This window comes from Coffea eugenioides, unplaced genomic scaffold, assembly GCF_003713205.1.
Source record: "Coffea eugenioides isolate CCC68of unplaced genomic scaffold, Ceug_1.0 ScVebR1_3132;HRSCAF=4286, whole genome shotgun sequence".
In the NCBI taxonomy this organism is placed as follows: domain Eukaryota; kingdom Viridiplantae; phylum Streptophyta; class Magnoliopsida; order Gentianales; family Rubiaceae; genus Coffea; species Coffea eugenioides.
The window spans coordinates 99010-122166 of NW_020863681.1; the positions used below are offsets into that span (position 1 = coordinate 99010).

Here is a 23157-nt window from a genome sequence, read left to right on the forward strand (position 1 = left end):
GAGACCAAAATGAAGACATGAAAAATCAAATGCTTGATCAACTTAATTTAAAGCATGAAGAATTTTTCAATAAAGTTTGAGTAGACAAAATGATATTTATATCTCAGTATCTTCATTTAAAAACATCTTTATTTATTAGGATGTTGCATTATTTTTATTATTTACTGTAAATTATGTCAACAGTTTAAAAACATTACTGTTAAAAAAATACTTCTTTTTATATTGATATTTAGAATTTTAACATTGTATTTGATAATGACTCCATAACCTTTGTAAATAAATAAAATCTGTTTTTTAATTATCTATTCATTCGTAAATTTAGTGTTCTAATACAAACATTTTTAGATGGATAAGGAACAAAATGAAGTCGATGGAGAATATGACAATCAACAAAGGAAGCGACAATTGGTTGCTACTGAAATTGTTTGTCATGTAATAAACATGATAATTGCTCGAAAACTAAGTCATGCAAATTATGTGGATCGACCCATTGGATATTGGTCTGCACAATGTCATTTAGTACGAGAGGAATTATTGATGCAACTTAGTACAAATGGATATTTGAGTAAGGTTATCCGTATGGGGCCAGAAACTTTTAGGCGCTTATGTGACTTATTGCAAACACATGGTGGTCTACAACCTACTCAAAGAGCCACGGTGCAAGAGCAAGTTGTTAAATTTCTCCATATATTAACAATTCCCTCAAAAAATATCACAATGTCATACTTTTATCGGCGTTCTGGAGAAACTGTTAGTCGTCATTTTCATAGAGTTTTACGAGCAGTTATAGCATTGGAGGATCAATTTCTTCAGCAGCCTACGGGAGAACAAGTTCCTCCGGAAATACTTAATAGTGCAAGATTTTATCCATATTTTAAGGTGATATAAACTTTTCGACACCTTATTTTAAAAATTGTAAATTCATATAGAAATTATATTTTAACATAGTGTATAACTGTCAGGATTGTGTGGGTGCAATTGATGGAACCCATGTTCGCGTTAAGGTGCCTAATATTGATGCGGCAAAATATCGTGGTAGAAAAGAGCATCCAACACAAAATGTGCTTGCTACATGTTCTTTGAATATGAGATTCACATATGTTCTACCTGGTTGGGAGGGAACTGCATCAGATTCAAGGATCATAAAAAATGCGCTCACTAGAGAAGATAAATTAATCATTTCTAATGGTAATACTTAGTTAATTATTCTTAGTGCATTTAATTAAGTAGTAACTATTTGATATTTGTATAGGTAAATATTATCTTGTTGATGCTGGATTCATGTTGAGAAGGGGACTTCTTACACCTTATAGAAATGTAAGGTACCACTTGAAGGAATACTCAAGTCAACAACCGCAAAACTTTCGAGAACTATTCAATTTGGGACATTCATCATTGCGTAATGCAATTGAGAGAGCATTCGGTGTCTTGAAAAAACGGTTTCCAATCATTGGAGATACTCAACCAACTTATAGTGTTGAAATACAATCACAAATTGTGCTTGCTTGTTGTATATTACATAATTTTCTCATGGAGTTTGACCCTGGCTTGGAGTACATTAATGAAGTAGATGAAGAATTGGCAAGTCAATCTCCATCGAAGGAGGAAAGCAGAGATATAAGTGCTGAAAAAGATCATGCTCAAGGAGAGGGTTTAAGGAATGAAATAGCAATGCAAATGTGGAATGATTATATACTTTGACAACTTGACTTGATGCTGATTTCTTTTGTTTAAGTTGTAATGTGATCCTTATTTTGTTAACTTGTACTCTTATATTAGTAGTGTGAGTTTATAAATACAAGTTGCCACATGAATCTTCTTTTGTCTAATATGATTATGTATGTTTTTGGATCTATAAAACCATGTATTCATATTAGAATTAATATAAAACTTTTATTTTGATGTAAATTCTGTTCTTGTTATGTGTTCTTCTACAAATATAGTTTGTGTAATTGGAAAAGCATGAAGAAAGATCCAAGCATCATGAAGGAAAACATGAAATGGACTCTAGCAATGGATGAAGTCTTCATTCAGGCCCTTTTGGATCAGCATTATAAAGGATTTCGCGTGGATGGAACTTTTACACCAACTGCATACAATAATATTATCAATGAGTTGAAAGAGAAACTTGGAATAGAATTTACCAAAAGTCATTTGAAGAATCGACTGAAGACACTCAAGGAACACTTCAAAGAGTCCTATGATTTCTTTAGAAATGGAAAATTAAGTGGTTTTTCTTGGAACCCATTCACAAAAACTTGGTGTGCTGAACCTGAAGTTTGGGAACAACTTCTACAGGTATATGTTAGCTAGACTGTTTTACTGTCTTTATTGCTTTTATTTATTTTATCATTGAAATGATGCTTGTATTTCATTTTTCTTTTTATGTTCTTAGGAAAAACCTAAAGCTATAAGGTGGAAGACTAAAGTTATCAACCATTATGACAGTTTAGAAGAACTTTTTACTAAAGATAGAGCAACGGGACAAGGTGCTGAAACAGCGAAAGAGAAACGCATGCGTTGGATGAATGAACCAAATGGAGTGCAGTTTGAAAGTATCATTGAGATTGACAACATGCTATCTCAAAATGAGATCAGTCTAGCGACCTTCAATAATTCAAGTAAGCAGTTGGATGCACAACAATCAAAGGCATGTAACAACAAACAATCTCAAGGTACAATAGCAACACAAGGTAAGAAAAGAAAAGTCACATGTGATGAAGAATTTGAAAGTTTGAAGGGTGCACTTCACAATGTTGCTGATGCACTAAGAGAAGGTAATACTATTCTTGAAAAATCTAGGCCACGGGTATATTCAGAGAAAGAGATTTATGATGAACTTGTTAATATTGGAGTTGAGACAGACCTGATTGATGATTATTATGTGTTCCTTTGTCAAAACACCGAGAAAGTAAGAAGCTTTTTTGGATGCCCATCGGAAAGGCGTAGGAATATTTTGAACAAACTGATGAATGGGTTTTAGCCACTTTTGTCTACATGAGTGTGTTATCAGATGTTCGAAATGCTTTTGAAGATATAAGCTAGTTTTGGAAATTGGAGATGATTCCAATTACCACTGGACATTTCATGTTTTGAAAATATGTAGATCATTGGGTGTATTTTTGTTTAGAAATTGATAGAATTATTTTGTATCAAGAGTGAATGCTCATGTGAATTAGGAAATCTGAATGCTACAACCAACCTAGTTGCATTCCATGTAAACCTGGTTTTTGTATATTTTGAGTTCACTTGGTTGCATTCCATTTTATTGACTTGGGTTACATTCCATGTAAACCTGGTTTATGTATTTTATGGTACCATGCACCTCCTTGCTTATTTGTTGTTTTCACCAATCTTTGCTTTAGAAAGCAAACAGACTGGCTAACATATATATGGCTGAAACCTGAGTTTATCACTAATGTTTCAGCTCAACAAGTGGTAAACTTGAGTTTCAACTTAGCAAACTAAAGCTAAATGATAGACAGTTGAGCAGCTGATAAAGCTAAATAAGATTTCATCAGGACGGCACTCTACTTTTACATTACTGCTTCCTTCTTCTTCAGCTGCAGTCTTTTCTTGTTAAGAATTATTACTCTTTGGGTTCAAGGATATTTCCCAAAGAAATTAAAGTTTTAAGAATTGTGTGAGTAGGTTTATGTAAAAATAGCCGCATTTCAGCTTCCAATTCATTCTTACAACAATGTGAGTACAAGATTTGGGTGAAACTTGGACCAATGAAATAATTCAAAGAGGTAATTACCGTGAATTATAGTGGAGGATACATGGTATAACAAGATCAAATGATGAAAACTTGCAATATTAAATGCCAAACATCATGCTTGTCAGTGCATTAACCATCAACAAATAAAATTTTATAAACATTAGGATGGATCAAGTGGTGAAGAAGTGAAGATTGAGATAATCTAATAATTAGTGGTAAACCTGAGTTTCAGCTTAGCAAAAACACTAGCTGAAACATGCATAATGGCATTTTCGGTCAATATCAAAATCATATGTCAAGAATACCTAAAAGATACTACAAGGACTTGAGGCGATTACATGCATGCAAGAGAATCAAAGTCCGGCAAGAAATTTTTTTTATTATTCACCTTATGGGAATGCATATGCAATTGTTTTAAAAATTTGTTTTGTCCAAATATTCTATTTATGGGAACAAGAAAACTAATTTTTGGACTTTGATTTACAAATTGAAAGGGCAAATATGTAAAGTTGTATTCTCATAAAATCCTTTCTTTCCATATCTCTCCAACTCTCAAATAAGAGAAAGATATTTCTTTTCTTTTCTTTCATTACACTCCCAAACAAAATATGCATCTTTTCCCTTCTTTTCCTTTCTTTCCTAAGCTATCTTTTCTTTTCTTTTCTTTTCTTTTCTCTTCCTTCATAAACTCCCAAACTAAGCCTAAGTTATCTAAATTTGCCCCTGAATTAGTAACTACGGAGCAAAGAAGAGTAAGACGGTTTGTACAGATTTTAAATGTGGAAATCTAGGAAGCTCTTGTGGCAGCTCAAATCACTACATTCTGTGAGGACCCGTAAAATTCCCTTAGTTTATATTATGTTATATTCTTTTATTTCACATGCATTTTCTTCCCTTTATTTTACTATATTAATTTTTCTAAAGATTTTATAAGTGAATAGAGTTTTTAAATCATTTTCCTGATATAAGTTAGTTTATGTTAAGTTTGGAGTGTATATTGGACGTGGGACCCGCTAGTGCGTTAAGTGAGAGAAATTCGGCCAATTAGGTTAAGTTTTGCACAAAGGGATTAAATTACAAGGTGTTAGGAGATAATTAGAGGTTAGCTAGATAGATTAACCATTGGAAGAAAGAAGATAAGCTTGAACCATTAAAAGTGCCATGTGTCGCCACCCGATTGGATGGTGGACTTTCCTAACTTTCTTACCTTTACTAAAAACTTCAATTTTGACCAAGAAACCATCTTCATTTCCAACCTCTTGGCCGAACCTCTCCTTGAGAGAAAAGAAAAGGAAACTTCAACTACTTCTTCCATTTCTTGCTTAAATCTTGAAATCCAACCGATTAAATCTTGAATTTGTCCACCAAAGTGACTTGCTAAGGGAGTTTGAAGGTCTTGGTGGAGTTGTTTTGGAGGAGAAACCCCCAAGTTACTACCTTTCTTGAGGTGTCAAGGTACTTTGCTTACAAACTTTCTCTTTGTTCATGGTAATGTCAAATTAGTGACTTGTGGTGGCTAAATAGGTTGTTTTATGGAAGATTTCATGGATTAAAGTGGAGTTAGCTAAATTTCTGATTTTTTGGGAATTTTCTATTTTTATATGATGGTTATGGTTAGCCTTGGATTGATAGCTCTAAGTTGTGTTAAATGGAGCCTTTGTCCGTTAATTGCTGTTGTTTGCGGAAAATTTCAGTTTTGTGCGGAAATTTCAGTTTTAGGGTTCCAATCTGCCCTGTTCTGACCGGCTTAATTCGTGCATGTTAGAGGCCGAATCAGGCTTAGGTTAAAACATAAAAGTTGTAGCAAATGGTGTTAACTAGCTGCCTCAAGAATTTCAGCTCGATCTGAGCACTGTATCATGTGAAATGATCGAAATACCCTTGACTGCCCATGAGCCCTGTTTCGCGGACAGATTTCTATTTTTGTGGAGATTTCCATTTTTGACCATGAAAATGCATGATTTGGTTTTGGAGGTCTTCATAAGAAATGTAGGTATATGTATTAGCTTCGAAACGCCACAAAATTCGTTGCAATCCGATAAGTTTAACTTCAGTTGTGGTTGTTATGCCGAAAGGTATGTTTATGATTTGTATGTAGAATTGTGGTTGATTTGAGATGAGTTGGTGTTGATTGTAGGATGGAAAAGTAAGCAAATTTTGGGGAGATGCTGTCCAATTTTCTAGGCCATTTGGGCCCTTTAAGTTTGAGTTGCCTTTTGGTAGAAATGAAGGGCTTTTGGGTCGTTCAAGCCCTAAGTCCTTTCGTTACCTTTTCGTTCCAAAATCACGCTTTTGCACCCTTGCATTCGTAGTTCGTTTGGTTAGGCTTACGACTCATAGTTGAGTTTCATTTGTGAATGTCGTTCCCATAGGAACCATAATTGTTTACTTTGATCATTTTAGGACGTGCTGGTGATCCAGGAAGTACTTCGGGGGGAAACGTTTGAATTTGTTTTACTTGAACTGGTGAGTGTACCACACCCCTCATTTGTTGCTTAACTTGGTTTCTGCACCTGCAATCTGTGATTTGAATGACTGTACGATCTGTTTATTCTGTTTGAGACGAGGGTGTACTTTATCACACTCGTTCTCTTGTCTGTCTGTATGCCTATTTACTGTGTGTAATCTGTTATCTGTATCTGAGTCTGTTCGGACATCATTTGGAGGTTGGTATCCAACGACCTTTCTGTGACCTCCGACCTCAACACCTGTGGCTAGTTACTTGAGTCGGGCCGGCAAGGGCCTAGTCGATTAGATAACAAACCACGGTAGTCTGTTTCTAGGAATCTTTGGGTATTGAGACTCTTGATTCCGGTATACTCAAGTATTACCACTTCTTTTTCTGTTGAGGTGTTCGGGCCCGGTAAGGGGTAAGTTTGGTGGACGGAATTCGGTGTAAAGAGGGGGTCTACGGACATGGTTGTTCTTCATACGTTAACGGAGAGTTAATGGGTTTGGATCAAGTACTGCAACCGGAAATTTTGGGCTCCTGAGAGCTACCCGTATCCTTTCTATCCATGGTGTTTGTTCATTTCTTTATTTGATTTGCATATGTGACTAATTGAATATGAAGTTTCATGATTCTTCATTGCTATTATTTTGGTACCTCATTGAGCGTAAGCTCACCCCCTTCCTGTTATCTTTGTTTTCCTTACAGGGAACCACACTTTGAACCGTGATTTTGAGAAAAGGGTTGAGCTAGTGTAAACGTTCTTTTGTTAGGGTCATTTAATTGTAAAGTTTTCAATGTATGTATATAAGTGTTTTATCATGTACATTAAGTGTATTCATTTGAGATGGTACCTTTGCGTTTGTTGAGATGCTACTTGTAACCATTGGACGATCGGATGAGCGCGGCATTTGAACAAGGAAAGAAAATTCTGGCGGGAACTGTTCACCAAATCCAGCCGTATCTTGGCCAGATTGTGATGTGTCCACTTTTCATTTGCATTTTCATCTTCATTTTCGTTTCCGTTGAGGCGTTTAATGGAAGTACCATGGTGCCTTACGGTGTAGAACTCATGTTTCTCAACTTAGTAGTCTTCGATTGATTGTTCTCTTAGGGATTCGTTCGTGCGCTATATCGAGTTTGTGTGATTCGATTTCGTAGTTCTGGCGAGAGCTGGGCAGGCGGTCCACCGAATCCTTTGGTTCGCCTTAGGGTGAGGTGGGGCCGTCACACATTCACAGAAGTTCTTGAGAAAGCCCAAAGGGTTGAAATTACAAGGGCGCAAGTAAAAGCATTACAAGTACGAAAAAGAAGTCCGCCAAGTAGTGAGCCTGAGGACCTTAAGGACATCGTACCACCTTCCAAAGCTAGAAGAGTAAACCTTCCACCTTACCTACCATGGATGCAAGGACAATATGTGGGAAGTTCGACAATAGAAAGTCAGGTAGAAAGAGGACGACAAGAGGAAGTCTCTCTAAAGAATTCAATAGAAGCTCCTCGATTAGCTTGTGGTTACTGTGGAAAAATAAATCATACTGAGAATGCATGCTGGGTAAAGGGAAAGAAATGCTTGATATGTGGAAGTGCTGATCATCGACTTCACAATTGTCCAGAGAAGCAACAAAGAGGGGTTGAATGTGCAGCAAAGGGATCAGATTACTTCTAGGCTGAACCAAGAAAGAGGAAATAGATCCAGGGCATCAGCTAGAGTATACACTTTGGTTCAACAACCCGTTCCAAAATCTTATGAAGGTTAGAATTTCGAGGACGAAATTCTTTTAAGGGGGAGAGAGTGTGACGACTGGAAAATTTGCTCATATTTTCTTAAAATTTCCTCTTATTTTGATTAAATTACTTTATAATATCTTTATTACTCATTTACTCCCTCAATAGTTATAATAAATCATAGAATTGAGAGTTTTACCTTTACTTTTATAGTTAGAGCAAACTAGGGTTTTTGCGTATTTTGGGAGTGTGTTTAATTGGTGAGGTGTGTGTACTAAATTTGGTGGTTAAGAGTGAGTTTTAGATAAGAGGAAGTGTGTGATTAGAAGTGCTATTAATAAGTTAGTGAATCATAAGTTAAAACACAAGTACGAGCGAGTTAAGGAAAATAGGCTTAAACCGACGTGTACCGTTTGTTACCGATTATGTACACCACTTGACCACTACTTTCTTACCCTAATTTTCTTGTTTTTATGTCACCTAATCCTCCCTAAAGCACCCCTTAATCCAGCTATCTTTTTTGACTAAAGAAAATTAAGAAAAGAAAAAAATAAGAAGGAAATCTTGGGTGACAAGTGGCAATGATCCAAGCAACCTTTGACCCAAAACATTTCCTTTCTTCTTATCTTTCCTTTTGGTCAATTTTTCTTCATTTCCTTCATGTCTTGGCCGAACTTCAGAGAGGAAAAACAAGAGAGCAAAGCTTCAAGTTCCATCTTGATTCTTGCCTTGTTTGAGTGAAGATCAACAAGAACAACAAAACTAAACCAAACAAAGTGGCAATAAGGTGGCAAGGAAGCTTGTAGTGGAGTTTCTTTGGAGAGGAAAGCCTTGGTTTTGTATTTTTCCTTGAGGTTTGAAGGTATTAAGCTAAGAAACTTTTCTTTCCTTTCTTATGTTGCATTTTATTGGATAGATGACTTGAATATGGAAGTTTTATGGAAGATATCATGAATTTGTGAAGTTGGTAGAAATTTCCAACTTGGATGCATAAATTTCAGCTTAGGGTTACATTTTCTAACTTGAGTAGGTGATGGTTATAGGCTTGATTTAGTGAGTTATTGGCTTGGCATGTATATGCTTGAGTTGAGGCTGTTTTGTGGTAAGAATGAAGCCTTGAATTGGCTGGAAAAGTAGTAAACACAAAGGAGGTGCTGTTGAAAATTTTCTGCAGGAACCCTTGAGTAGTCTTGGGAAATCTATTATATCTTGGTGTAGAAAGTCAGAATTGAGTTCTGTTTATTGTGTTTGAAACTAGATTCAGAGTACTTTCTACCGCATAAATTTCATAAATTTTCTCAATTCCTATGAATATCTATGAATTTTCAAAGTTGACTGAAATTGCATACCTGTTCTGTCTTTTACTGGATGAAGCAGTAATTTGAGGCTCGAATTTGACTGGCTTATGGACTGAATCAGCTTTTGGACAAAACATGAAAGTTATAGGGATTTGAGTTAACTTTCTACTGCAAAATTTCATATCAATTGGATCATTTTAGCTTATGATTTGGCCAGAGCAATCCTGACTGCGCAAAAACTCTAATTTTCCTGACCTGTTTTTCATGTGTTTCTAACGGTCCATTTTTTACCCTGAAAATATGCGATTCGGGTGTTGATGTCTTCATAGGAAATGTAGGTCTATGTCTTATCTTCGAAACGCCATAAAATTTTCCTCAATCCAATAAGTGTAGCTTCAGTTGTGATCAAAACACCAAAGGATGGCAAAGCTGCCATCTTCATTGTTTCTCGTTACCTTTCTTTTGTTTTCCATTTCCTTGGTCCGACTTAACATGTACTTCTTAAGTGTTCTAAACCTGATTTCTAAAATTCTAAACAATTATTCAAAACATGGTTTTAGTCGCACATATTGGCTTTGAACTTAACCGTTTTTGATCATTTTCTTTACAAATCACGCGTGCACCTTGCCTATATAACTTACTATACTTTTCATTCCTTTTTTCCTTTGATATAGAAATACAAGTTATGCAGCTTGCACTCGTGTATGATTGGCTCTTTGTGGACAATATTTGATTGCAGATTTCGAGAGTGGCCAAGGTGTCGGCCCTGAACTGAATTTTGATAAAATGTGACTTGTTTAGGGTGAGTGTTTCTTGAATGTTTGTGTATTAAATGACTGTGTACTTGTTTTGAATATTCGCTTGAGTGTTAAATACTTTCTAATGATTGTTAAATGGATTTTCGATAGGTGAGTGTGTACTTTATGGCACTCTACCCAAGCAAAAAAGTGAATTTTCAATGATTGAATGCTACTTGTGCATGAATGTAAGCGTTATGGCTGAATTGGGCCCTTGTCCTTTGTTGCCAGTCGACTCGAGCCAGAAATGGATTCGATCGGGCGACTGGTGACCCTGGGATAATGTTTAGTATACTCGTGTATGACCACGAAGGTTGGTGGAGAACTGGCCAGTGAATTGGCTAGTGGTGGGAAATGAAATCAATGAATGAATGTCAAGAACACTGAAGGAGTTTTCACTTGCAAAAATGTTTTCTAATATTGGAGTTATAAGGAAAATGGTTGGCGAATAAATAAACGAATGGCTCCACGTGAGCATGTATCCTTTTAATGAGTGTGTTCTCTTTGCTTTTATATTGTGAATGTTTTCTCGATTGATTGTTATTAAATGACTAATGTCCTTATTTCAATTGCTTGATTATGTGTATGGGAACCTCACTGAGCTTTAGCTCATCCCTCTATTCCGTTACATTTGTTTTCCTTATGGGGTTTGAGAGCAAGGACGAGTGATTAGAGGAAGACTAAACTTTTGACTAGAACTTTTGTTGTGTAATAGTGATAGTATAAGTAGTGGGTTGGATTTTGAACTTTTGTACTTAACCTTGAGAATTGTATATCCGTGTTAATGATTGTGACGCCCGAAAGAAGAAAAAAAAAAATTCCTGGTGAACAGTGTTCTTAGCAAATCCGGCAGAAAATCCGATCAGTTCTTGGCCGGATTATTGGTGGATTTTGAAAAAAAATTGGATAGCTACTGCCTCGAATCCGACCGGATATTCTGGCCAGATTCTGTCGCGTACAGTTTTCCTTAATGGTTAAGTCTTTACTTTTGACCATATTTGGGGATTCCAAACCCACTTTTCTTTCTCCTCCAAGCTGACCGAACCTCTTTGGGAGCAAAACTAAGAGAGAAACTCTATTTTTTCCCTTTGATTCCTTCACCAAATCTTAAGGGGTTTCTTTAGATTTTTGAAATCTAGTCTGATTAACTTCACATCGAAGGTGATAGCAAGCTAAGGGTGGAGAGTTTTGAGAGGACAAGGGTTTGCTTTGCTTGTTTCAAGGTGGTTGGAAGGTATAATCCTTAGAAGCTTCTTTTTGTTCTTTAATCTTGTGATTAAGTTATTGCTTTTGATGATTTATGGAGATTCTTGTGAATTGGAAGTTGGGATGATGATATTCACTAATTTTTAGACTTTATCTAAGTTTTTCATCTTTGATTTTGGCATGTATGTGACTAGTAGAAGCTACTCTAGTGTTAAGGTGGAAATTTCTAACCTTTAATCGATATTAGTGATGGTTATATGCTATTTTGTGGAAGATTTATGGTTTAAAGTAGAGTTTGATAAATTTTAGAATTTTTGATGATTTTCTGATTTTATATGATGATTATTGTTGAGACATGGAATGATAGCTTGATATGGTGTCAAATGGAGCCTTTGTGTGTAACAACCCCATCTCCCCCCTAAGGCGTACCAAAGGGTTCGGCGGACCGCCCGCCCAGCTCTCGTCAGGACTCACTCACTCGTATCTCATACATACATCCATAGACAATAAATAACATCGTAATTCAAACTTATAATATACATCGATGCATAACACAAATCAAGATACAAAGCTTCTGTACACCCAAAATACTTCAAAATGTATACAATCCAAGTACAAATCATCCTAAGAGAGTGATAGCGCGAGTACAAATCAAAAGTCAAAACAACTAGCCTATGCTAGTCTGTACCCGTCTCACGCCTCGCTCGTACCCGTATAAGGAAAACAAAACTAATGGAGTGAGCTAAAACTCAGTGAAGTTCCAAATATCAAATTGGTCATCAAATAAGGTAAAAGTAGCATAAGAGTGAAATAGCGGCAGAACAAGTCAAGAATTGGGTAATAACACTTCATATAGCCAAAGAATAAATATTTCGCATTTCACATGTAAGGATACAGTTGCTCGTATATAGGTTCCACCATAACTTGATCGATTGGTAGTTGACACTCCGTCAACTTTCACATAAGAATATAGTCCAGTAGAACACCACTCAACTCCAATCTCTGTCCACAGATCAAACCCCTTACCGGGCCCGAACTCCACAATAAACACTGGTGCTAATACTCGAGTATACCGATTAGTCGAGGAGATAACACTCCACTCGACATCACTAACTACCCAGGGTTCGTTATCTAATCGACCAGGCCCTTGCCGGCTCGACTCGACTAACTAGGCACAGGGTTTCTGGAATTCCAAGCAAGATACAATTCATATACATGTATAGCAAATCAATTGCAATCGATGAACAAGAACAAATCACATTAGGGTAAGTGCGATAAAGTACACTCTTGCCCTATCAATTCACTTATATATATCATGTAATCACATTGGACAAGTGTTACACACAAATGTCAAGTTCAATCAGATATTTGGAAGCACTCACCAAAATGTAGTGCCTCAGTGATCACGTCTGGATTGTACTCCGGGTTTGGAGTCCAAATTTGCGATAAAACTTTGTTTAAGAACTTTGAAAAGCGACTAAGGTTCGAAACTTAAACGTTTTGTTCAATAAGAATCAAGTAATTGAAATTCATTTGGAGAATATTCGTAAAACACTTGCTCGCTTTTCAAACTGTGAACTTTTGTAGCAATTATACTTGGAAATACCATTGGAGTCGAAAGAACGAGAAAAACGTATTTTTGGTAGTCATTGTTTCATTTTCCAAGGGTACCAGTTCGGCCAAATTCTAACTTCTATACCTCGATAAATGAAGACGCAAATATCCTAGATAGTTCAAGTGGTATTCGCTCTTAAACCTTACTCAAGTCGCAAGTATATCTCCCTAGTTCTTGAGCGTAAATTTGGGCGGCACGCCCTTTGTATTTACCTATTTTCCAGCCATTTATGACTTCATTCTTTTCCTCAATCAGTCCCAAAGTCACACACAAAATAATCTCATTTCAATAGCCGTTCAATAGGCTCAAAGTCGTACAAGTACAAATTCAAGCAAGGAAAATGTCCGGAAATGAAATTCAAGTCAGAAAACAAAGGACAGATTTGACGTCGCTTAGCGGAACGGACACAACCAAAGCTACACTTATCAGATTGGTGTAAAATTTATACCATTTCGAAGTTAAGACAGGGGGCTACAACTTTGATGAAGACCACTTAAACCAGTTCATAGTGTATCCAGGTCAAAGTTTCAAATTATAGAACCAGAATCTCACAATCAGGCTAGCTAACCGCACTATGTTTAAACGACAATAACTCAGGCTACCAAAGTCCAATTGAGGCGTTTTCAGGGGCATTGGAAATCTAAAGCATAACACTACAACTTCTATGTGCTATTTCAGTATGGATCAGGGTGAAAAAATGCAGTCAGATTGGTGAAATGTCAAAACTGTCCACAAAGCTCTACCTATGGCAGTCAGGGGTATTTTTGTCTTTTCATAAGCTACAGTACTCGGATGGAGCTGATATTTTGTAGGAAACTATAACACATCATTCCCTTCAACTTTCATGTTTTGTTCTAAGCCTAATTAGGCCTCCATCATGGTCGAACAGAACCGGGCAGAACAGGGTATCTTCAAAACCGAAAACTGGAATTCATGCAGTCCAATGCTAATTTTCTTATTTCTGGCTTGATTCACTACCTCAACTTCCTATACAAGATTATAACCATCATATACCATCTAACCAACAAGAAATATAGTTGAAAACCTCAACCCTAACTCAAGAACATGCACCATATCCACCCAAACCATTGAAATAACTATCATTAACCAAAAATTTAAGGTGCTATACCAACTTAAGCAAGATTAAAAGTAAGAAAATGGTAAACCAGCATTATTACCTTACTAAAGCTGCTTTCAAGAGTAACCCTAGCTTTCCCTTCCAAACTTTTACCAACACACAACTACCTAAGCACTCAAAGGAAGATTTAATCGGTTTCGTTTCTTGATTTTCACTCAAATGAAGCAAAACTCTAAGATACAAATGGAGTTTCTTCTCTCTTTTTGCTCCTTCAAGTTTTGGCCACCACAGCTGAAAATGAAGAGAAAATGAAAACCAAGAAAGGTTATAAAACTTAGTCTTCATTTGGGTCAAAGATGCAAGGATTGTTGCCACTTGTCTCCACCAAATTACATCTCAAATTTTTTTTCTTTTCTCTTGTTTTTAAAGTCAAAATTTTTGGCCCTCTTGATCAGCTTTAGAGCTGATATTTAAGATCTAATATCAATGAGATTAACTTGATAAAAATGGTGGTCAAATGGTGTGTTCAATCAGTAGCCCACGATAGCGAACGATACCCGTCGGTTCGAGCCGATTTGTAAAACGCGTCCACCAGGGTTTTAACTTATAATTCACTAACTTATTATTATCACTTCTAATCACACACTTAATATCATCTAAAAGTCACTCTTAATCACCAAATTTGATCCACCATCCTTACCGGATTGTCACACTACGGATAGGCGTAAAAACCCTAATTCGTGCTAACTTGAAAATGAAAAGGGGAAACCTTTAATTCTATATTCATTTGCACTTATTGTGGGGTGATTGGGTCGTAGGGCTATTATAAAGTAATAAGTTCCAAATAAAAGGGAATTTTTAAGAAAAATATAAGGAATTTGCAAGTCCTCACATTGTGTGTTAATTGTGGTTGTTTGCGAAAAGTTTCAGAGTTGTGCGGAAAATTTTAGTTTTAGGGTTTCAAATTTGGGGCTTTCTTACGGTTGGTTATTGAGCTCTTAATTGGATAAGATTTAAGGGTGTTGTGGCCCTAATTAGGTGTGTTTTATAACTTATGATTTGTATGTGAAAATGTGGTTGAATTGAGATGGTATTGGTGTTGTTTATAGGATGGAAAATAAGGAAATTAAGGGGAAATGTTGTCCAATCTTTGAGAGCATTTGATAGTTTTGTTATGTGAAATATTGAGGGTATATGTGCTAGTTTCACTTGCCTACGGAAATTCCAGCTTGTGTAGGTCAATATTAATGTTAGGGTTTCGAATTAGGGCTTAATTGTGATTGGTTTTGGAGTTATCAATTGGCTCATATTGAAGGGGTATTGTGACCTAATTAGATATGTGGTATATCTTATGATTCATATGTGTACTTATGGTTATATACAAAGGTTAGTTTAATGTCAGTTTTACCTTGTTTCTGGACTCAACTTGGACTGCAAATTTATCCATGTTTTAGACTGAACTAGCTGTTGGACAAAACATGAAAGTTATAGAGATTTGAGTTACTATCTACCTGCAAAATTTTAGATCGATTGGAGTACTGTAGCATGTGAAATGACCGAAATACCCTTGACTGCCCTTAAGCCCTGTTTTACGGATAGTTTCCATTTTTTCTCTAAGATCTCGGTTTTTGACCATGAATATGTATAATTTGGCTTTGGAGGTCTTCATAAGAAATGTTGGTATATGTCTTAGCTTCGTAACGCCATAAGATTCGTTTCAATCCGATAAGTGTAGTTTCAATTGTGCTTAAAATGCCAAAAGGTGATAGGAACTTACTAATTTTAGAATTCCCTTTGCTTGACATGATATCTGTAATCTAGGGCTTGGACTTGATCAAGGCAATGATCTATGATGGATGGATCATGAGTTGTGGTTGGTGAGTGATCCCCAAACTATTTCCAAAGTTACTTATGAACTGTTTCTTGCACTGTTTACTCGCTTGCATATCATGAGTGCTTGCATGTGGACCATGACATATTTTGGCTCAAATGAGTACTTGAAATTCGTGTGCTTAGAACCAACGTCTCCACCCCTGATTATTTGGAGCAAATGGCTCCCTTGTATTGTTTGACTGACTGGATCCGTTTGAGCGTTGGAGTTCTAAGTACGATGATTTCACTGGCTCACAAGAGAAATAAACGTACATTTGGTCATTGATTCATAATCTCATTTAAATGCACTATTCTGAAGCTTATTTGATTACTGATTTTATTGGACACTCGCTGAGCTTCTAGCTCACCCCAAAACTAATTTCCTCCCCACAGGGCTCGAGGCAAAGAAAGCTTGTATTAAGTTCTCCGTGTGACTGGATGGATTAACTCATGTACAGTTTGTTTTAGATTCATCTTGTGTAATATTTGAGCTTGATATTGTAATTGAGATTTGTTATGTAATTGATATTCGGGGAAGTGTACCACTACTTGAGATGTGTAATGTACGTAAGTATACGTTCTAAGCTTGGGAAATGTTATTTTGTTTATTATTGAGGTTGTACCCTATGTTTTGGGATGTGAGTGTTGTAATTTAATTGAGAACTGTAGTGAGTGAGTGAGTCCCGACGAGAGCGGGGCAGGCGGTCCGCTGAACCCTTTGATTCGCCTTAGGGGGAGGTGGGGCTGTCACAATGATTGTATATATGTTAAGTTTAATTGGCCTATCTTTACTTGCTCGTGGAGTGATACGTGAGTGAGTCCCGGCGAGAGCTGGGCAGGCGGTCCGCCGATTGTTTTGGTTCGCCTTAGGGGAAGGTGGGGTTGTCACAAAATCGATTGTAGACACCAAATTTTTAGTGTAATTTCATTTACTATTTATTTTTTTATTTTATTTGTCGTGTTAGTTTTTATTTACTTTTTAGTTTTTTAGTTTTTTATTTTAAGCCATTTTAGCGTAGAATTTCTCGGGAAAAAAGAAAAGCATTCACAAAAATATGTTTTCGTTATTTTAGATTCAAATTCATTGTTAATTTTTTTTTTTTTTAAAAAAAAGGAAACCCGAGAGCGGGTTTTAGGCAATTTAACAGGTTTTGAAAAAAAAAGAAGAAGAAGAAGAAGAAAAGGCCGCACATGCATGCGGCATGAAATGAAGCTTGTTTTTGGTTAGCTTGGCACCCAACGGATCGGATGGCCCTAGGATGCCCAGCAAACCTCCACTCTCATCCTCACCTTTGAGGTGAGGGTTTGAGAGTGGTGTCTTTGGTATAAATAGAATAGAAAACACAGCCGAATGGGGGGTTTTTCGGTGACGGCTAGGTTTTAAAAAAACAGCAAATGAAAAGAAAAAGGGGGAGAAGAAAAAAGGGAGGCTAGTCGGCGGCTGTGGGGGTAGAGGAAAAACAGAAAGCTACGGAGAGTATAACGGCTGAAGGGGACGGCTGAAAAAGGGAGAGGGCTGAATGTTGGGAGACCGAGAGGGTTGAAGGCGGCTGAGCAGAGAAAAACCAGAAAAAGGGGAGGACGGCTAGGGTAAAAGAAAAGAGAGCTAGAGAGTTTTGGCGGCAGAAGGATAGAGAAAGAGAGGCTTGGGGCTGAGAAGAAAACGTGGAAAAGGGAAGAGCTTCAAGTGGCTAGCTTTGAAGAAAAAACAGAGCAAGGAGAGGAAGGGTGATGGTCGAAAGAGGGATGTAGAGGAAAAGAAAAGTGCGAGATAGAGCGAGTGAGGGAGAACCGAGAGATTGAGAGAGCTTCAACAAAAAAGATCTGAGAGCAAAAGAAAAAGTAACGGACTGGGGAAGGAGAACTGAGCGAGAGAGAAACAAAAATGGGAATCAGAAACTAGAAGGAGTGAGAGAGAGCTTTCGAGAGGAAAAGAAACCAGAGAAGGTAAAAGATCTGAGCAAAGAACAAAAAGAAAAGCTGACCGGATAGCTTGCTTTGGGGATGGGTTTCTGCCTAGATCTTTGTTGTTTGAAGGGGATTTTGGTTTCTGCACCTTCTATGGATGTCAGGAACAAGTTTTGTCCAACAATAGGCGACTGAAATCATCTCCAAAGCCAATAGATTGAAGCCTGAAGTCACGGGTTCTCCATTGCTGGAAATTGCTGCAGCAGAATTTCTGGGTTTCGTTCCAGCAGTCCCCATGACTTCCTTGAAACACCTCGCCTTCATTTGAGTAAGCTAGCATCCTCAGGTAACTCTAGCCTTTCCTTTTGTTAGTCTTATACAATTCCCATGAAGCTTCAAGCTTAGTAAACCAGAGATTTTGAGTCATTTGCTGTGTTGTTTGCTAGTACATGGTTGGGGGATGTCTGCCATGCTGTATATGATTTTGTGTGGGCACTGCATCTTGATGAAGGGTTTGGGGTGTTTGACAAGTACTTGAGAAGGGTTCCTTGTTAAAATTGCCGCGTGTAACAGCAGAAATCCGAAAGTAGGAAGTTGTGAACATTGTCCAGATTTGCATGCATTTCTTTTATCTGAATTTGTGCTTAAACAAATGGCAAAAAGTGTAAAAATGTTGGGTGTTTGTTTCTTGCTTTGGTTCAAGTTTTAGATGGTTGAGTTATGAGTTGTGTTTGAAAGAGAATAGATGATGTCGGAAAACCCAAAAAGTTGCAGGATATCCTCTCGTTGCTTTGCTGCATCTATGTTGGGTTGCTTGCTTGTTTTTCTCCTTGGAATTGTGAGTTGAAGTTCAGCTAATGGTCAGGACATTGTATTGTTTTTATGTCCGAAAGCTCGATGAAGCTTTTCTCTTTCCTTGGTCTCAATTTCTCGCATTGTGTGATTGAATGGGTTAGGAGGTAGTTGAGTCATTTTGCATGAATGTATCGGTTAAAAGAAAACAAATTGCAGAAATAATGTTGGCTGGGAATTTGCTGAAGCTTAAGCTTCGTAACTTACATGAAATGCTTCCATAAAATGCATGTTTAAGGGATGTCTAGTCATGCTTAGTTGGAATTAGTTCAATGTGTAGCGTTTGAAAGTTGCAGCTGGTTTTTTGGGTTGCAGAAGGCTTCATCAGCCGCCAAGAGCTTGTGTTGCAGAAGTTTTTTTTTTGTAAAATCTTGCATGAACTTGCATGGAATTTTCCTGAAAATTGCACTTTGGCCCTCCAAGTCTCCTTTTGTTCCACTATGACCCAACCAATTGAATGATTTTCTCAATTTGGTCCTTGGTAGCTTTTAATTTTACAACTTCACTGCTTGTTGCTTCAATTAATTACCATGCTTTGTTTAGATTGCACTAATGCATGAGTTTAAGAACTTTGCGTCCAAGTGAGCTTTGTTTTGCACATTTCTTTTAATTTTTCTTAATTAAAGTGGTACCTTGACCTTTTTATTGTTTTGAAGCCATTTTTCCTTCATTTGATTACCATCGCGAGGGAGGTATAACTTCTTTTATCTTTTTTGTCTCTCCTCTATGTGATCCAACGTGCTAAGTGAGAATTGCATGTCTACTTTGCTTTCCTTGCCTTTCTTTAATTCCTTTCATTTATTTCATTTACTTTTGCTTTTATTAAGTTATTCTTTTATGGGGTATGTGTACACCTCTTGGCTTGTAATAGATAGGGCTTGGAGAGCATTTTTTTCACTTTTCCCCTTCCCCATTTGTTTTAGTTAGCCAATGTAATAGGTTCATTAGTGTGATTTGCATGCTTACGTGCTACGTGTTACTTGCTTTCTTAGGGTCTTGCATCTAGATACCATGCTTATGTGTTATGTGCAATATATGATTTATGTGTTTATTTGCTTTATTAGCCTTTACATGATTTATTTGGTTTATAATGAATGTGTGACGTCACCGTGGCTAGTCCAACGCAGGTCATGGTCTTTACCCTCGAGCTCTCGCAAGTCCAATGCTTGCGAGAGAATTTTAGAAAAGGGCTAGTCCAATGCTAGACCCAATAGGCCGTCCCCTCTCGTTAGTACATACTTGCATGTCTCACTACATTTCATACATTTTTCTTAGTTTTCTAGCATTTGGTATGCTCCTCCAATCATTTCCCCTTCATTTTAGGTTTTTGCATCCTCATGCTAGTTATAGGGTACATTTGCTTGAGAGTCCCCTTTCGGTAAGGGAAACGAGCGAGTGTGGCTATAAAATAGCCTTAGCACGCTAGTTCTTCCTTCTAATCAAAGGGAAAATTAAAATCGCAAAGTTAGGAGTCATTCCCGTACCCGACTTGATGCATTCCTCTAGGTTCATACACTCTCATTTTTATCATATCACTTCCTCACTTTCTTTATCCACATTTTCTCACTACTTATATTTTTCTCACTCCACATGCCATGTTCACACATTTCTCTTCTTTCCCTATCACTTATTTATTTTCTACCTTACAAATTGCACCCAATTGTACTTAGATGCATTTACTACCATTATACCATATTTTGATCCACTTGCACACATACACCTTCATTTTCTCAATTGGCACACATGCACTTTTCTTACATTTGCACATTTGCACTTACATTTGTATTTCTATCTTATTTTGCATTCCTCTTACATTTTTCACACTTGCACTCATATTTGGGTCTTCATTTGCATTGCCCGTGACCTCTATGAGAGTTTTCCTTATTGGCCATCACAACTCATGTGATTGGGACCAAAAAGCCTCATAAGAGACATTTTAGATTTAGGATTGCATTTTTTTTCATATCCATTAGTCATATCCAACATGCAACACATATTTTGGGTAGAAGAATTAGGAAAAGTGGGGCTAAGTCACGCAACTAGCTTTGGCTAGGGTAAGGAAGTGCCTTAGGCTTTGTCTTTGCCTTCTCCCTTATCAAATGTGACCCCCGATCCCTTTCTTTGGTTACGTAGACCTAAAAGTTCTTTAAAAAGGGTTTGTTTGCTTTTCTTTTCAAAAAATCACTTTTTCTTGGGTGACTTGGTACACCCTAACTCTATACCAAGTGGCGACTCCTTTTCTATAAAAACCCTTTTTGAACTTTGTTTGGCCAAACCGTCGCATTTCATAATTCCACGGCCTTTTATTTTCATTTTCACACACGTTCACATACATATCCCACACACTACTTTCACATCTCAAAAAGTGGGGCGCGACATCGATCCTAATTATCACTATACTCATTTGACTCGTATACTTGCGAGAAATCAAGGTAATTGAGCTAGGCTTAATTGATTTGATAATTAGGAATTTATAACTTGAAAGTTTAAGTCACGATAATTGAGCTATCTATTGAAGCAGTGGTGGAGGAACAAGCAATTTGCAATCAACAAGCATTGAGGGACTTCATATTTCCGAATACTTCTAGAGCACAAACAAGTATTGCAAGGCGAGCGGTCAACGCAAATAACTTCGAGACTAAACCCACCTTGATTCAAATGATCCAGCACGATCAATTTGGAGGTAATTCAGTAAAGGATCCAAATGATGCTAATTTCTCGGAGATTTGTGATACAACCAAGCTAAATGGAGTAAGTGATAATGCAATAAAGTTTAAGATTTTTTCCTTTCTCTTTGAGAGATAAAGCAAAGGTATAGCTCAATTCGCATGCACCGAATACTTTCACTAATTAGGCCGAATTGTCTAAGGCATTTTTGAATAAGTATTTTCCACCTAATAAAACTGTTAAATTACGCATGGATATAACAAGTTTTGCTCAGCAGGAAGGTGAATCATTATATGGGACTTAGGAGGGGTACAAGGATTTGCAATAGAAATGTCCACACCATGGACTTCTCCATTGGCTAATTGTACAAACTTTCTATAATGTTTTAACATATCCTATGAAAACTCATATAGATGCAGCTGTAGGTGGAGCACTTATGGAAAAATCAGCAAATGAAGCTCAACAATTAATAGAAGAAATGGCGGCCAGTAATTATTAATGGGTCAATGAGAGAGGTAACACTAGAAGACATGTAGGTATGTATGAACTAGATGCTTTAAACATGTTAAGTGCAAAAATGGACAATGTGGTAAACATGCTAAATAGACAAGATGAAGCTGGTTGAAATTCCAATGTTAGTGTTTTATTGTACTCTTTGTGCAGAAAATCATGATAATGCTAATTGTGTTAATTTTGAACAGGCATAATATGTGAACAACTTCAATCGCTCAAGGGTGGAGGAATCATCCAAACTTTGGATGGAGAGAACAAGGGAACCAACAAAGACCAATAAATCCACCAAGGTTTCAACCAAAGCAAGCATCCATTGAATCAAAGCCTTCATGGGAGTTGGTCCATTCAACAACTAGCTAATACAACCTGTGACAGCCCCACCTCCCCCTAGGACGCACCAAAGAGTTCGTCGGACCGCCTGCCCAGCTCACACCGGGACTCACTCACTCACTACAGTCCTCAAATATAATACAATGTAAAACTCAATTATTACATCTTCAAAAGCTCCATGAACATATATACCACAAGTGCATCAAAAACTTACAAGGTACATATTAAAATAATACATCAAATGTTCTACAAATTTACATATCATAAGTGAAGCGAATACTTCTCAATTGCACTACAAACTAAAATCTCAAGAGATAAAAGCAATACTGATTTCCAAACGTGGAACGTACACATACCTTCGTTTCAATTCTCAACTTCCATACAATCCTAACTATTACACAAGAGAAATCTAAATTCAAACTGTACAGGAGATAATTCATCCAGTCACACTAATACGTACTACAAGCACTTCTTTTTTGCCTTGAGCCCTGTGGAGGGTAAAAATATTTTGGGGCAAGCTAGAAGCTCAGCGAGTGTCCAGTAAAAATCAGTAATCAATTATGTTTCACAATAGTTCATTTCAATGATGTCATGAATCAGTAATCAAATGCACGTTTATTGCTCCGGTGAGCCAGTAAAATCAGTGTACTTAAACATCCAACGCTCAAATAGATCAAGTAACAGTCAAACAGTAATAGGGAGCCATTTGTGCTCCAATTTCCAGTAAACAGTGGTGGAGATGTTGAGTTTAAGCACACGACTTCCAATCACTCATTTGAGCCAAATCATGTCATGAACTCACATGCAAGCACACATGATATACAATCGAGTAAACAGTGCAGGAAATAGTTCGAAAAGTAACTTTGCAAAGAGTTGTGGAATCACTCACCAACCACAGCTCATGAATCTCATCCATCATAACTCATTGCTTTGCTCAAGTCCAAGCCCTTCATTTCTACCAAGAGTTATCCCAAACTCAAAGCAATTAAACGTCCTCAAAGATTGGACAACACTTCCCCTTAAATTTCCTTATTTCCATCCTACAACAACCACCAATATCCATTCAAAACAGCACACACAAATCATAGGCTAGTAAATACACTTTCTTAGGGGCACAACACCCTTC

The 23157-nt window shown here is 37.1% G+C and overlaps 1 protein-coding gene and 1 non-coding gene across 2 annotated transcripts; one reads left to right on the top strand and one right to left on the bottom strand.

Annotated features, from left to right (window-relative positions):
• Positions 1 to 345: 345 nt before the first annotated feature.
• On the top strand, positions 346 to 1701 carry LOC113757553 (putative nuclease HARBI1). Its single transcript, XM_027300763.1, has 3 exons — positions 346 to 879; positions 963 to 1188; positions 1253 to 1701. Exons 1-3 carry the CDS (start codon positions 346 to 348, stop codon positions 1699 to 1701), a joined length of 1209 nt encoding a protein of 402 aa, XP_027156564.1.
• Positions 1702 to 21429: 19728 nt separating this feature from the next.
• Positions 21430 to 21537, bottom strand: LOC113757554. Its single transcript, XR_003466384.1, has one exon. It is a non-coding gene; the product is annotated as a small nucleolar RNA R71 (small nucleolar RNA).
• Between the last annotated feature and the right edge of the window lie 1620 nt (positions 21538 to 23157).

What these genes read in the sequence shown, in the direction of transcription:
- LOC113757553 (XM_027300763.1), top strand. Translation starts at nt 346, where the DNA reads ATGGATAAGGAACAAAATGAAGTCGATGGAGAATATGACAATCAACAA. An exon ending in GATTTTATCCATATTTTAAG is followed by an intron (nt 880 to 962) that starts GTGATATAAACT and finishes TATAACTGTCAG; the next exon opens with GATTGTGTGGGTGCAATTGA. An exon ending in TAAATTAATCATTTCTAATG is followed by an intron (nt 1,189 to 1,252) that starts GTAATACTTAGT and finishes ATATTTGTATAG; the next exon opens with GTAAATATTATCTTGTTGAT.